At 37.0% G+C, this 16344-nt stretch overlaps 1 protein-coding gene across 7 annotated transcripts in view; it reads right to left on the bottom strand.

The window, feature by feature from the left end:
* Nucleotides 1-16344, bottom strand: part of tnika (TRAF2 and NCK interacting kinase a) — a 94577-nt gene that overhangs the window by 40715 nt on the left and 37518 nt on the right. For all 7 annotated transcript variants that reach the window (XM_082171972.1, XM_082171973.1, XM_082171975.1 and 4 more), the window contains exons 3-4: nucleotides 8052-8108; nucleotides 3756-3881 (exon numbers count right to left, since the gene is read on the bottom strand). In XM_082171972.1, the coding sequence (XP_082028098.1) occupies nucleotides 3756-3881; nucleotides 8052-8108 (183 nt within the window). The remainder of the gene's footprint in view (nucleotides 1-3755; nucleotides 3882-8051; nucleotides 8109-16344) is intronic.

The following is a 16344-nucleotide window of genomic DNA, read 5'->3' as shown; positions in this document are numbered from 1 at the left end:
CCATGTTAGAGATGTGTGCTCAACCACACAACAGCCACTCAAGCTGGCTGTCTCTGGAAATGGCCTCCAGTTAAATAAGGAAACACTTTACATTATTCAGTTCTCTGAAACTAAACATTTGCTTCTGAGACCAGTATGCATTAAGAATTGTGAAGTTCAATCAAGGATAAATCCACTGTGTATGAACAGTTGAAGTTAAGCTCAGTAATCTTGAGTTCTAAGCAAATCATAATCCACTTACGACATACAAAACCACGTCAACACAAATAAAGAAACATCATGTGCTGCTTGACCTCTTTAATACTATATGAATCATAAGAAACTTGCTGTTTTTCTGTCTGGAATGCCATAAATGAGGAAGAATGAGATCATTAAGCACTGCTGATGAGGCCGTGTTTTGGGTTATGGTGCTTCTCTATTTTAAGACACAGACTCATTTTCAGACTTGTGTAGGCATTTTCACAGTGACATGGACCTCCATACTATAAAAACTTAATTATCTTGTTTAATTCCTTTGAAAAGATGAGCACTGCAGATCACCAGCATGCACAGTGTTTGATGCTGATGTTCTTAACTACCTTAACCAACATAGCATGCGCATATAGATATGAACAGAAATGAAAATTGTTCAAAAATGAATTAAATAATTTCTATAAATATACATATACTAAATATTAAATGATATACACATTATTGTGTGTGTGCTAAATTTTTTTAATTTAAAGGGATACTTCACCTCTGGAAAGATGAATGTGTATTTAAAATAGGTCATTTATGTAGAAGAAATGTGAAGAAATTTTTGAATTTGGAGCTTTCTAGACTGAGAAAAGCCAGAAAATGTATTTTTGGATTATGTGGATGAAAGACAACAACTCCCAGAATGCACTTGCTTCGCTGCCCTAAGAGGCCACTCCCAAGCCACGCCAAGTAAGAGAGGCCACTCCCAAGCCAAGCCAAGTAAGAGAGCGCAGTTGAAAACAACAAGGTTAGGCTACCAGTGAGTCTCCGTGACGAGTTTGCCCGGGATTTCGAGATCGCCCAAAATGTCCGGGATTCGGCTTTTGCGTTCTACAGTCGCCATTCATTATGTTTACTGTGGTGAGCAGGACGAGGCTGAGGGGCGCGGGAGAATGGCGCGAGGCCGGTGACGTCATCACTAAGACGCGCCGGTCTCGTATCTCTCACGGAGGAGCGGGAATTTTCTTAGCAATGTTAAAACGCACATCAACCGATCACTTGTTTAGCGTTCATGTAAACACTACATTCAGATTCACCAATCGGAATGAATTGTTTGATTGAAACTAAAGGTGTGCATGTAAACAATGAATGGCGACTGCAGAAAGCAAAAGCCGAAACGCAGACATTTTGGACGATCTCGACGGCCGGACATGTCCGGGAAAAAGAGGATGGTAACCCCTACTACTCAGCTTTCTCCACAGAACAAGAGCCTGCTATTTTAGCTTCCAAAGAAAGACATCTGACACCGTGTACATTCTGTGAGTGAGATCCCACCTCCTATGGGCGGGTTGAACACATGCGGGACAGCCCCTCCTACTGGCTGTAGTCTTTAGCCTCTGGCCAGAAAATCCTCCGATGACGCAAAATGACGATTTTTGCGTCAGAGGATTTTTTCCAGACAAAAAATACATAAATCTCTCCTCTCAGGGGGATATGAGGATGGAAAGCATGGTAATTCGAAAATACTACAGGTTTTCTACTAATACAAAGCTTAATGATAAATCCTGAAGTATCCCTTTAAGTTCAATAAAAAAAAATTATAATATTAAATGTTTTTATAATATATATTTTTTTTTCATATATAAAATTATTATTTTCAATTTTGGGTAGGAAGCAGCAGTGGGGAAAAAAAGCAAACGGGTCCCTATGCTTAATATAAACCCACTGATGATCAGCTGCAATTCTGATTTATTCAAATAAAAAATTACTACAAAACTACAAAATCCTTGGAGACCAGATGTAGAAAAAGTATCAGGAAATTATTAGTTAGAAGAAGTTATCAAGAGATATTAAAAATAATTTGTACATAACCTAATTAATATTCATGAGCTACGCCTCAATTTTGTCACACCATAAAATGGTCACCCTCACGTCTACGTTAACCAACAAGAATTTTTATTCAACCTTGCTTTTTGAACTGTAGCGCTAACAACTAGCAATAATTAGAAAAGAAATCCACCTAGAGCAATGTGGATAGATACATGCTAGTGTAAGAAAGCTGGTCTTTTTCAAAAGGGCATGCTTTCATTGCCTCTATGTCCTCTTCATCAGTCTGAATAGAATGTGCAATGTGCAGAAAACTAATCTTTGTGCACTTGGACAAAACTGAAGGAGTAATTTATAGGCATCAAGCTTAATTCAGAGTTCACAGCACTAACTGCTGTTAAGGCCAAGTCGGTGCGAGCAATCGTAAAATAGAAAGTATTTATGCAAGAGCGGCGCTGAAGCTCAGAGTGCCAGAGTGAATGGACTCCCTTCGAAACATGCATGCCAACTACCTGACGAGCAGGACAAAAATTGAATGTGGGTTTCAGTCACTTGGTTATGCCAAGAGCTTCTTTCCCAATCTCTCTGTCTTTCTGATTTTGATTGGCAGGTCAAAGGGAATATTGAAGGGGTTTGTGGCCCTCGAGTCTTACAGCAGGGGGAATGTCAGCCTTCATCTGAAAGGTCTGCCCATTCAAGAGCTGCCACTCGACACCGAGATGCGTCACAAATGCTCTTCATTTCCTGCGATGTCTATCTTTATTGGTGGAGAGTTGCATCTGCGTGCCCCTGTGTGTCCCTGCAGCCGCTGATAAACAACACAAATTACCCTGCCACAATCAGACCTGTCCTGTCTTTCAGCTAAGGAAGAGAAGGGAAGTGGTCCGAGAGGGAAAAAAAGTTGGTAGGAGAGAAAAATATGGACAGGAGAAGTAAAGTAGAGAGGGAGATAGACTGAAAGAATGAGTCTAGACAGCAGACACAGAGAACAGCCTCTCTGACCTTACTACTGAGATACATCTGGATGAATCGAGTGAATATATTGTAAAATAAGCTTTTCTTTTTTCTTTTTTTTTTCTCATTAACAACATTTAATTGAATTATTTATAGCAGTGGTTCTTGACCCATTTAAATGGAAAACAATATTTGAAAAATTTGGGCTATAGGCTAATAGGCTAATTATGACTAAGATTCTCATTAACACAAACTGGTGTTAAAGTCTATTTAAATAATTAAATAAATTAATTGTATGATTTCAGAAGTTTTAAAAACGTTCATTAAATGTTGTTGGGGGGGGGGGGGGGGGGTAAAAATGCAATTTAAATCATTTTAATAAATAACATATTATATGTATGCATAAATTATTTAATTAAAACTAATTAGAAACCTGCAATGGTCCACCATTACCATTAGATGCGTTCAACACACAACTGTGATGAAACACTGTGATTAGTACATAAAAATCAAGAGACATTCTGTTTTTTGAAATACTTATAATAAAAAGCTTTTACAGCCTTTACAAAGTCCTTAACTTTTCCCAGCACAGAGCACCATTAACTCTCCATGACAACAAGTCTGTAGGCGAGACAACGGTGCTTTGATTCCTGTTCATCAATGTTCATTCAAGGTCCATTAATCATACACTTCCCCATGGGCCCAAAAAAGTCCACGTATACACAGGGCAGTGTGTGTGAAGCACAGATGGACACTCACTCTCCATTTCCACTGGCACAGCGGGGCACGGTACTCACCCACAGCTGGTCGTCCACACCGGGAGGGTTCTTTTTAATGAAGGCACCATAGTAGGTGGCGATGTTCCTGTGGTGAGAGTATTTCTTCAGCATGTTGATCTCAGCTTTGATCTCCTCCTCTTCCTCCTGTCAAGACACATGCAGCAGGGGATCATGGGATAGCTCACATTCCACACTCTCTAAAGTAAAGCTTGAGGCCTGTGGGATCACTCTAGTGACCTATAATAAGGTCTGATGGCCCACTTACAGATGCAGGTGCTTTTACATGAAGTAGAGGGGGGAAGGAGGGGAGAAAGCACAGGATTTGCTCTTGACCCAAAGAATTACATCTTGACTGGAGTGTCCCTCTAGGAGCCCCTCAGGACCCCCAACTCAATGACCTCTTCTCAAGAACATGCTGGATGCTGCTGATTTGAGCTAATGACAACTCTTCATCTGCTCTCTCGTTCACTATAGGTCAAACGGTAATTTCCAGGAACAACCCATCCTAATGATGACAGGGTTCCAACTCGACTAATGAATTTCCATGAGTCTTCTAAGATTAAGAATTATTTTATAGGAGATTGCACAAGAAAAAACTATTTCAAACCAATTAATTATTATAGATGCATTATACTGTATCTGTACCATATTTATTGCCTGATATTGGAGATTTAATTTATTGTAGATGTTAGATATTTCATTGTTCAAGTTTATTTGCTGTTTTAAATTGACCTTTACTGTCACGTAAATGCACTCTTAAGTTAAGACATGAATTTAAATGTAATCGGTTAACTTAACTGTTAAATGTAATCTTTAGCAAAACTCAAAATGAATATGCATTTCTTACACAGTGCATGTTGTGATGCCTAAAATCATTGTATCATTTAAAACTAGGAATGCATTGATATTTTTAGTACTTGCCGATACCTGTATTTTCATAGCATTTTTAATTTTTAAAAATATTGGGTAGAGAAACCAAACGAATATGAATCAAATTATTTGGCTTAGAAAATAGATATTTACTTAAGTTATTTTCATGCCTAATTTTGCCTGTTAAAATGTATTGTAGGAGCTACTGTTCCTTTCACTGTTCATATTATTGCTCCATCATATTTTATCTTTAATTTAATAATTTAATACAGGGTTTCTGCAGGTATCTTCAGGTATATATATATAAATTAAACACACTTATGTATATATTTAGTTTATATATTTTATAGGGCTGGGGGAATTAACGCGTTAATCTTTGCGATTAATTTGAAATGTTTAACGCGTTAAAAAAAATAACGCAATTGACGCAGCACTTTTTTTTTTTGCCTCGTTTGAATGATTTCCTGTTGCGTCTGCTATTAAAAAGGCCGAAATATGCCGTCCCGCCCCTCCATGTTCGGCGGTCAGGTTTCATTCTCGGGCAGCTTTCATGAGCGGGTCTTTTCCGCTCGGTATGTGCGTCGCGCTCTGTGCTCCGCGCGCACGTGTCGGCTCGCTCTGTCGTTAATGGCCCAGCAGCGGCGAGCTCTCCGTTCCGTGTGTGTGTGTGTGTGCGTGTGTGTGTGTGTGTGCGTGTGTGCGTACGTGTGTGTGTGTGCGTGTGCGTGTGCGGCTCTGTCGTTAATGGCCCAGCAGCGGCGAGCTCTCCGTTCCGTGTGTGTGTGTGTCGGCGGCTCTGTCGTTAACGGCCCAAAGGCTTCAATCATGTACTAAGCACTGGAAAAGTAAAGTCCACTCAAGTAACGTGAAATTTCTCTGTTGACTTCTGTTTGCTGAGCTGTTATAGCCATGCTGGGCAACAATGGTAAAATGACCTGCTCTGATCACATGCTCTGGTAATAATAGCTTTGTAGGACTATATTTTGTTTTAATAATTAATAAAATAATAATAATAATAATAATCTGTTAAATTGATTATGTTGATTGATTATTGAAAAAGAATAATATTTTGATATATTGATGTTTAATATTTTAATATAGGGCTATTTTCTGTTCCCTTTTTTTCCTGTGTTGTTTAATTAGGTGATTCTAAGTTTAAATATTGATGATTACAAGCTTGGGGGAAGCGCAATTAATTGCAATTAATTACAGAAATTGTGCAATTAATTAGTTAATTTTTTTTAATCGATTCCCAGCCCTAATATTTTATAATGTATGCATTTCAAAGTTAATCTCCATATTAATGTAGAACCAACATAAAGACAGTATATTTCAAATACTTGTTTAATTGCATCTTTTTATGAATGAGGGTCAGTATCTCCCCTCCCCGTAAATATGCCTTTATTGTAGGTGTGTTGTCTTCCAACACTTCCTACAAGATCAGGTTGGCAATAGTTCAGGTAAACACAGAGTACTGAGAAACACCTGCTATAAAAGCGATAAATTATGTATTATTTATTTAGGAATGGTTTAGGACAAAACGCGATCTGAGGCGCTCACGCTAATAATTTCTGTTCCACTCGCCTGTAGTATTGGTCGCCCCGCCCACGATATGGTCTCGTAAATATTCATGGTAGCTCCACTCACTGGAACTAAATATTTCAGGAACCGAATATATTGTAACACCGGTTCCGAGTTTATCACACTATACTGTGGCGAGCAGGACGGGGCCGAGGGCCGTGGGAGAACGGTGCGAGGCCGGTGACGTGATTGATAATGAGTGACACCTGCGCGACACATCGGTCTTATATCTCTCACGGAGGAGCGGAAGCATAAAGGAGGAGCGACGACAGTGGAGATCGAGACCGGTGTGTCGAGCAAGTGTCGCTCAATCACGCCATTGGCCTCACGCCGTTCTCCCACGGACCTCGGCCTCGTCCTGCTCGCCACACATACATATTTTGCGACAACAAATAAAAATTATTAATTATGAAGGCTGTATTCAAATAAATAGATAATATAAAATTATTCAAAACTATCAACATTTTTAATGCCTGTAGGATTCAAATTAAATGCTTTTTAATGCCATTTAAGGCCTTAATTTTTGCTAAATCCATGCTTTTTAATGCCCCGCAGAAACCCTGTAATAGCACAGTGAATATTTAGAGCTGCTCCATCAGGGCTCAACCAGTCAAGAGCAGTGAGTGATTTTGTTTTTTTTATTAACATTAAGGACAAAGACAGCAGTAGGTTTATTAGGCTGCTGTCACTTTAAGAGCTGCACGTATCCAACATACCGTTACACACGCGTTTTCTTTTCAACGGTTTACGTTCATTTCACTTAAGACATAACTGACCATGTTGCACAAGGATACTTGTCTATACGGAGTCTATGAAGGCGGCTGAATAGGTTTTGTAACAACCACAGTACATTGTACATAGTAATGGGAAGACTGTTCATCCAACAAAACAAGGATCCATGTAACCTGCTAATCAAGTGTTATTCATCCTGAAATAACGGGGGCAGCCACAGGCCATTACATATACAACCAGCGGTGGCCAGAGAAATCATAACAGCTTGTGAATTGAATTTGCAACGCTATTTCAAATTCTACAACAGCTTATTAAATGCTAAATTGACTTTAGATTAAAAATAAAGAGAGAGACTGGAAAAATCTGCTGTTGAAAAGAGCAGACATGACTGAAATATTGCGGCTTATTAAAAAAATTATTCCCAAATCATATGCTAGCACTGCAGCAAAATAACTGTCATTTCAAGAAACTCTACTTTAAAAACATATGAGGCATCATAGTCTGATCTTTTCTGCTCTAGCCATCTTTACACAGAAAAAGCTGCACAGAAACCAAATCTGAAGCGGCATCAATGCATTTACACAGGACTTAAAATCGTGGGAAACAATGCTTTGAAACATGACTACCGTTTTAACAACATGTTATAAAATGAATTTAAAAAATAATGAAATAATAAACAATGAAATAAAACTCAAAATAAAAATACGCAATTTTAAATGAATTTAGTTAATAAATAGTTGTTTTCTATTTCTGAATAAAATTGGTCCAGCTGGGACAAATGCTACAAAGAAATTCTGATTGGGTTAAGCATTTACCGACTGGGTTAAGCATTTACCGTATCTGAGAGAAATGTAGCAGCGCGTTGATCTGTAAAGAGGGATGCTCAAAGGTAATTAAGACGACGTCTACTTTAGCATCCAGAGAACTAATGAGGGGAAAACCAAGCCTAGAGGATATATGGATTTAATAAAACGTCAAAAATTAGACCAACTAAGCCTAAAATAAACCTGCGGATCTGAGCCGAGGACTCACTCAAGAGGTTTTGACATCTTGACGGTGAAAGACAAGACCTCAACAGCTTCAGAGTATAATAAGGGGTCAAGATGGAAAGAACAATGAAAATAAACTCACCCCTGTGACATCCATGCACTTGATAGCAGCCAGTTGACCTGTTTTGACATGTCGGCCCTGAAGAGAAACAAACATAGGTTGTGTTTAGGTTCAGGTTCAAGACATTTGGGGGAAAAGGTTCAAAACTTGGAATATTGTTGTGAAAAAAAACAAAACAAAAACTAAATATTCAATGAATATATTTAGGCTATAGCATCAAATATTCCAACTCTGGACATAAGTCAACCCAAGAAAACAAATGATGTCCTTAGAGAAGAGTGGTATGCTGGAATACAGGCAAAAAGTCATGAAATACTAAAATAAGGCTGTTGTTTTCAAACACAAAATGCTGGAATTGTGGTTAGCTTTTCTTAGAAATATCTTACATGATTGTTAAAGATCTTTAACAATCATGTAAGATATTTCTAAGAAAAGCTGACCACAATTCCAGCATTTTGTGTTTATCCAAACAAATACACTCAGAGAAAATGCTTCACAAAAAAAACTATTGTTCTTTAATTGGCTATGAATTAGTGCAAAGGAGAGGCTTTGTTGACATTAGTGTAGTTACACCTAAACCTTGATTACTCCGGGCAAAACAATGAAACTCAATGAGCATGTTTGTTTTGTTAAAAAATATTTTATTATCTATTAATCTTGTTTTTTTTAAGCACCTAATCTGAAAAAAATATATAAATATATATAGCCTACATAATACATTATATATATATATATATATATATATATATATATATATATATATATATATATTTTTTTTTTTTTTTTTTTTTTTTTTTTGCTGGACTGTCATGCACACCTCATACCATCACTATGTGATTTCGATCCATTTAAAGGCACTGATAAAATACAGTACTTCCATTTTAAACGTAAGGACTTTAAGGCATGTTAAACACTGACTTGATTTCCATGCTGTTTTTCAGCTTAACTATAAACATTAGCACTAGGTACAATACAGTTCAAAAGTTGAGTTGGTAATTTTTGTATATTTTTGAAATTAGGCTCATAAAGGCTGCATTTATTTGATCAAAAATACTGTAAAATAAGTAATATGAAATATTATTACCATTTAGAAGAACTGTTTTCTAAATTAATTATTTTTAAAGAAAGAAAGTAAGAAATGTATTCCTGTGATGGCAAAGCTGAATTTTCAGCCTCATTAATACAGTCTTCAGTGTCACATGATCCTTCAGAAATCATTTGAATATGATGATTTGCAGCTCAAGTACATTTCTAATTTAAAATGAATAATTTGCTTTAGAAACTCATTTTAAATTAACCAGTTATTTTAAATATTTCACATTTATTGTTGGGAAATATAAATCTTAAAAAGATGAAAGTTTTGTTTTTATTTGAGTGTACCTTATTAAGTGTACCTAAAACAGTATACGATTCCCTCAAGTAACGGTTCTACACTTATGAGACAACTATAGCTATTAAAGTGAGCAATATGACCATAATAAAGAACACTGTGTAAAGAAAGGCAGTACAGTCAACTACCAAAGCAACTCATGGGCTCAGTGTCATTAAACCACCCACAGAAGCGTATTAGTTTAAGCACAGGTCAACAGTGAAATATGCAAACACAATTCCAAAAATCACAATCACATGGAGTTTTACAGTCGAGGTGGTCTGTCCCCATTCCGGAGTCACAAGGAGGTTTTGTTCATAAATCATTGGAGTCGGAAGTTGTGACAAGAACAGTTAAACCCAGATTTCACTATGCACAAAGTATTTTGGTAACACTTTATTTTACAGTGTCCTTGTTACATATGTTACATGTACTGACCATTGTAATAACAGTAAATTGTGCATATTTACATGCAACTAACCCTTAACCAAATTCTAATCCTACCCTAACTCTAGGCTACATGTAGTTGCTTAATATTACTTAAATACATAATTACATTGTAACAATGACACCTTAAAATACAGCGTAACCAGTATTTATTTATTTTTACAGAGAGAAAAAAGCAAGCAGTGGCTTCCCTAATACAGGAACATGTGGTATGTCTTCATCCTCATGTTCCCATCCCCCCTTTGCTTGTTAACACATTAGTCCCACTTTCAAGTCAGCATTCACAACTAACATCACATCACAGGGAGATAGGGTAGAATTGATTTTAGGTACAAACTAAAATGAATCACATTAATGACAGCCTAACATTTTCAATTCAAAATAGCTAAAATGTAAAACAAACAAAAGCTGAGTAGTTTGCACCACTGGACATTGCTGTTGTCAAACAATGTTTAGCTGCACAATGTCCATCTGAATGTCTATGTTAGTTATGGTCCTGCTTTTAACAAAGTGCCGTGACTCATGTCGCCTCAAATATCTGCCTCATCCTCCTCGACACTTAGCAACACCCTTCCCCAAGCCCACCTTCCTTCAGACACCAGATAAACAGATAGAGGGATGGAGACAGCAAAGCACTAGGGGAAGTAAACAGACCAAAGATGAAGATATATTGACAGTTAAATGTCAGAAGGAAAGGAAATCAGAATAGCTTCTGTAGAAATGCTTAGCCTGAGATGCAGGATTCACCGTAACAAGATAAATGTCATTGACTATTTGTTGTAAGTCCAAAAGAGAGATTGTCAGGCAAATGACAAGACCACCTTAGAGGCCCCAATAATGGCCAGAAATTCAACTCATGCACAGTCCCTTACCACAGCACAATAACTGTAGCTTCACATACACACACAGAGAGCAGATGGGCCAGACAGTGCTGCTTTTCAAGGCCCCAGTGAATAGATTCAGCTGTCATTCAAAAGAAAAATCCAATCCTCTTTTCTTCCAAATTGAAAATGGAGAGTTATTTTACCATCAGCAGGTGTTCAGCCATTGATTTCAATCCAGAACCTCAAGAACACACAGTCTACAACTAAACAAAGATACTAAATACTCTTGACCTTGACAGAACTGGTTTCTAATAAAATATCTACATAATATTCATTATTAATACATACTATTCTCACCTCATAGACACTGTATTGCACTGCATTGCATTATATGTGAGCTTCATGAAGTCAGTGCTTTCATAAATCGCAGTTCCATTCAGCCATTGGTCTTTGTGACCTAGATCTGCAGTAACAGCCCTCATGAATGAGGATTATTGGATTTAAAAACGTATCTTATAAATGCTGTATACTTGAGTATATTTCTAGCGCTCTGACTCCTAATGGCATCGCTCAACAACACTAGGTTACAAACAGGAATAGTAATAGAATCGCTCGCTCTCTGCCAGAGTAAACAGAGCAGGAATGAAAGAGGGAGGATGAAGATGAATAGCACTCGTTCCGTAACGCTCCGTAACACATGGGTCTGCTTCCTCCAATCCTACTCATGAAATTAAAGGCCACAAACTTCAAACACCAAAGGAAATAACATTCCTCTTTGTCCTACTTGGTTTGAATTCTCCGTGTCAGCTAGGTAAAATAATCTGCATAAATGAAGTTGTATAGAAATTGCAAGAATGATTGTGATAGTTTTGGTAAATATAAGTTGAAAATGACAATTTTCAAATAAATAAATTACAAAATGTCATGTTTTGAATTATTTGCCATTATTTTTTAGTGAGTGTTTATGAGTTTATGACCGTCCTGTACAATAATATAATCATTTTTGTTTTTTTGTTGCTAATATTCTTGTAAAGATAACATTTGATCAAAATAAATTGTATTTAAAATATTTATAGTAATATTTAACATTTAAGATTATAAAAAAAAAACTTATACAATAATAAAAACTATACAATTATAAATAGTACAATTAACAGACATACAATAATATTAAGTGGTAAAATAAATTGTAAAAATGTCAAAAAAAAAATATATGTAAATCAATTCAACAACAAAAGCATCGGGCCAGTGAAAACATCGGCAGGGTTGTAGCAAAAGCACAATTAAAGCACTGTGGCTAAAATGATGAAAAAACATACATATGAGACATAATATAAATAAAGGCACTAATTGAACATTCAATCTCCTAGTATTGCCTAATTAGCAACAGAGACCAGATATTGAATATGTAATCAAGAGGCTGCCTTAACATGTCAGATTTCCAGTTCGTTTCTGCAGTTTCAGCGACAGCAAATTGCAATATGCCTACAGTGCAAGCGAAGCCAACTGCTGATGAATGTTGCCGTTCGACAGCGTCTCACAGCCTTATTCTGCAGCATTACATGTTTGAGCTGAGAGGACTACAGACAAAGGGGTTTCAGGGAAACAACTGGGTTTAATGAGATAGCCCAACTGTTTGAGATGCAGGAGAGAAGCGTGAGTCTCTCCTCACTCCATTCCCACTGAAACCAATTCGCTAGTGGCTTCTCCGCATGGCTGCAGAGGCACAGTGCAAGGTGAGCATTCCTGATAACACTAAATTGACTCTTTGAGCGCTCTTTCGACTGGCCTTGGATTGCCGCCACCGCCAAATCGCACCAGTGCAAACTTTTGACCTCTCAGGCAAGCACACAAAAATACATTTTAAAGATACTAAGAACAGATCTACAATTGGAAAATAGAGCTGCACGGCTATATTTTGCTAATATTGAGCATTTAAACACTGTCAAGCTTATTCGGTGTTTGCAGCAGTGCTGAGCGGGGGAAACGCGTGCACACCAGCCCGCTCCAATCTGTCATTTCACAGCAGCTGATCAGCAAAACACTTCACGAGGTATAAAGGACCACATAAGGGCTGAGGAAAGCCAGCCAAAACATTCTTAGCCACACACCGATGAGAGGAAAGTTACACCTCATCCAAAGACTTTTGGTTTACCATACACTGTGAGGAGTGAGCAGAGCTGAGCGGGATATTCTAATTCTTTCTCTATGGGAGTTGAGCGGCAAGGGATTTGTGGGATCGATGGCGGAGTAGAGCAAGCAGTAAGCGTTGAGAAGTTGAGAAGTCAATGTTATGCAAATGAGAAGTAAAAAAAAAAAAAAAGACAGTTTCTCAGTGCACGCTGTCATATACTACTACATTTAAATTCAGATTTCAAATTCAGTTTGGACGCTTTGAATGTGGCTACACCATGGCTACGTAAACAAAAATGTAATAAACTGACAATGTTTACAGGACTGCATGATTTTATTTTTATTTTTTTATAAAATCGAAGATTTTGCTTATATCTCGATCTATATATATATATATTTTTTTTTATATATATATTTATATCTTTATTTTTTAGGACTGCACAATTTGGCCCCCCCCCCAAAAAAAATGATACTCCAATTCCCACTATTAGCAAGTTGCTTATTAGCATGCATATTCCTCGGCTATTGGCTGTTTATTAGTACTTATAAAATATATGAATGCCTTATTCTGCATGACCCAATTCCTAAACTTAACTACCTTACTAACTATTAATAAGCAGTAATTAGGAGTTTATTAAGGCACAAGTCACAGTTAATAGTTAGTTAATGAGAATTAGACCCTAATTTAAAGTGAACATTATTATTATAAAATTTGTTAAACCAAATAAGAAATACTTTTGTAATATCATTTCACTGCAATGAAAAAAGGTATGGTAGAGGAGCGCTTCCTGGACTCCAAAGTTTGGTTAAAAACGAGGTGCTCTTTGGATGGGAAACTAAATGCCAAAAATCAAAAAGGAAAAAAGGAACTCCAAGGCACTCTCAATTGCAAAAGTTAAAAAGCCTTTATTATTATGGCTTGGTCACATTAACCTTCTAAAAAACAAATATAATATAAATATAATAAATAAAAAATAATATAAATATAATAAGTAAAAAATAATATAAATAAATAAAAAATAATATAAATAAATAAATAATATAAATAAAAAATATAAATATAATATAAAAAATAATATAAATATAATACAGATAATATAAATATAATATAAATAAAAAATATAAATAAAAAATTATATTTATTTATTTATTTATTTAGATATATGTACAACTGTAAAATTACAATACTATTGAAAGACTGTGACTATTTATTTATTTACTTACATGTGGAGTGAGTAAACTTTAAAAAAAAAGTCTCTAGGAGTCAGAGGCAAAAACACTGATTAGAATGACACAGAAAAGCAAAACAATAAACACTTCAATAAACACAAAAGCAGTAAACACTTCAGCAGCAGCTGCTGATCATAATACAATCTATATATATATATATATATATATCAGTATAAAAATAAAAGAAACTTGAGCAGAATTTTTTTTCTCTAGTCTCCAAGTATTGCTCTAGATAGAATCAATAAAGCTAAACAAGCTGAAAAGTACATCGACATTCACTGGACAAGTTAATGAACGCTGGGAATACAAGCACTCTTTTCCGTCACCCTCAAACAGCCCCTCCTGGGATCCGAGCATCATCCAAGAGTGCCAAGAAATAAAGCCATGGCGAATAATTGAACACAATGTTTTTTTTCTCCTAGCATGCAATCAGCCTGTAATCAGTGGGTCTGTCTCTCTTCTGCATAGCAATTCAATTACAAAGCCCATTGAGGACCATTAAAATGCAAGCGGCTCCCCATACAGTAGCCTAGCAACAATTACAGTAAGCAGTGCAGTCCACCGGAGGATAAGAACTGCTGATTGCTCCTCTTTCGCTCATCTAGGATGATAAACAGAGCTCATGGAACGCTGCCCTGCTGGCCAGTTGGCACAGTTTGCTCAGAGCTAAATTAAGTTCGGACAGTTTGCAGACACTTTGATAGACTCACTAAACTCGATGGTTTAGTTTAAATATTGTCATCCAAGTCAGTGTTGGAGGAACTGAAAAGACTGATAATGTTTTGTTTATCATTCAGCCAAATGGTTACTTTACAAGCAAGATTTAATCAAGTTTTCTCAGCACATCTCCTCTTAGAGAAGTGAACATCGTGCAGTACCAGATTTCTGTTAAATCTACTGGGCAATTGAAGGGAGTGTGTTTGAGCTGCTGTGTTCAAATCCATATCTCTCTGCTTAGATCCGACTCCGAGTAGGACACATTTATGCTTTATCATATTAAGTTCTGTGCTGCTCCAACTGTTTGACTCCGGAGCTGCAAACAATCTAAAGCCCTCAGAAGAAAAAGACAGAGAGGACAGCAAATCAAATTTTCTCTTCAAAGAGCATCCTAAGTTTTGCCATACTGGACAGCTTATTAATCCCCTTCAACTCCCAAATGAAAAAATGGTTTTGAAATTTTAAAGGCAGCCTTGAAAATTCATTCAAAGCTCAAATTCATGTCTTGTGGGAATATTGTAACAGGCAAGCACTGACAAGAGAGAAATTGTGCAAGGACAATATAGTGAAAAAGAAAACAGTCAGAATTCCCAAACACACTGAACAACGGAGTGGGGGTAATTCACAATTAATAATGCACAATACTTAGAGGCTCGGAAACGTTTCCTCAGTGTGATTCATTCCAGCACAAAATCCATCCCCGGTGACCTATATGGAGCAGAAATGTGGGTAATGCGCATCTCTGCATACTGTGAATACACTATTGGCTGCTAATATGGGTTACTTCGTTTCCCAGGAGAGTGCAAAAAGCAGAGCCACAGCGAGGGAGCGACGGAGGAGAGACTGTAAAAGGAAAAGAAACGCCAGAGAAAAGAGCAGCAGGGTAGATGGAAATGATTGGCCTGCAGGCCACACTACCATCTCGGTGAGGAGTGACAGTGGTACAAGGTCACAATCAGCCCGTCTCTGCACATCTCGAACACAAATCAGTACAGCAAACAGCAATGCAGCTAGACCCTGTTCTGCCAGCCCACATCAGCGCAGCGCATGGACAGATGAAGCACAGGGACGTGACTGGCCAGGACAATATGCAGGATTACATGACATGGTGTTCGAACTTTTGTATTTTCCATAGTATCCTGCAATCAACTGAGTATGCAGGGAGCGAGAGTGGAGATGATGACACAGGAGGAGTCATGAAACGATGCGTAGGTTATTTCATCCTCACCCCTGCTATTACGGTCTAAGAAATGTGAAGTGTTTCTATAGCGAGAGCTGGTCAATGGGCTGATGATGTCATAATGGGGTCTCAGACCGAGGAATTTAGGTGGGATGCGATCAATGCGATACTGAGACATACTGACAAACAGGGCTGCACTGATTCAAATCACAATCAATACAAATCGTAAAAACATTTGATCATGATATTGTATCATCAACTTTAGTTTGTTGTATCATTCATTTGTTTACTTTGCTATATTTATGCATTTATTGACTCACTATATTCATTGACTTTCACTATACTGACTTTTAATTGACGTAATTCACTATATTGACTTATCTATTTAGTTATACTAGATTTACTCATTCATTC

The sequence above is a fragment of the Leuciscus leuciscus genome (genome assembly GCF_965113295.1).
Source record: "Leuciscus leuciscus genome assembly, chromosome: 6".
Classification (NCBI taxonomy): Eukaryota; Metazoa; Chordata; class Actinopteri; order Cypriniformes; family Leuciscidae; genus Leuciscus; species Leuciscus leuciscus.
The sequence above is the reverse complement of the archived record's forward strand: the minus strand, read 5'-3'. Positions and strand labels throughout refer to the sequence as shown.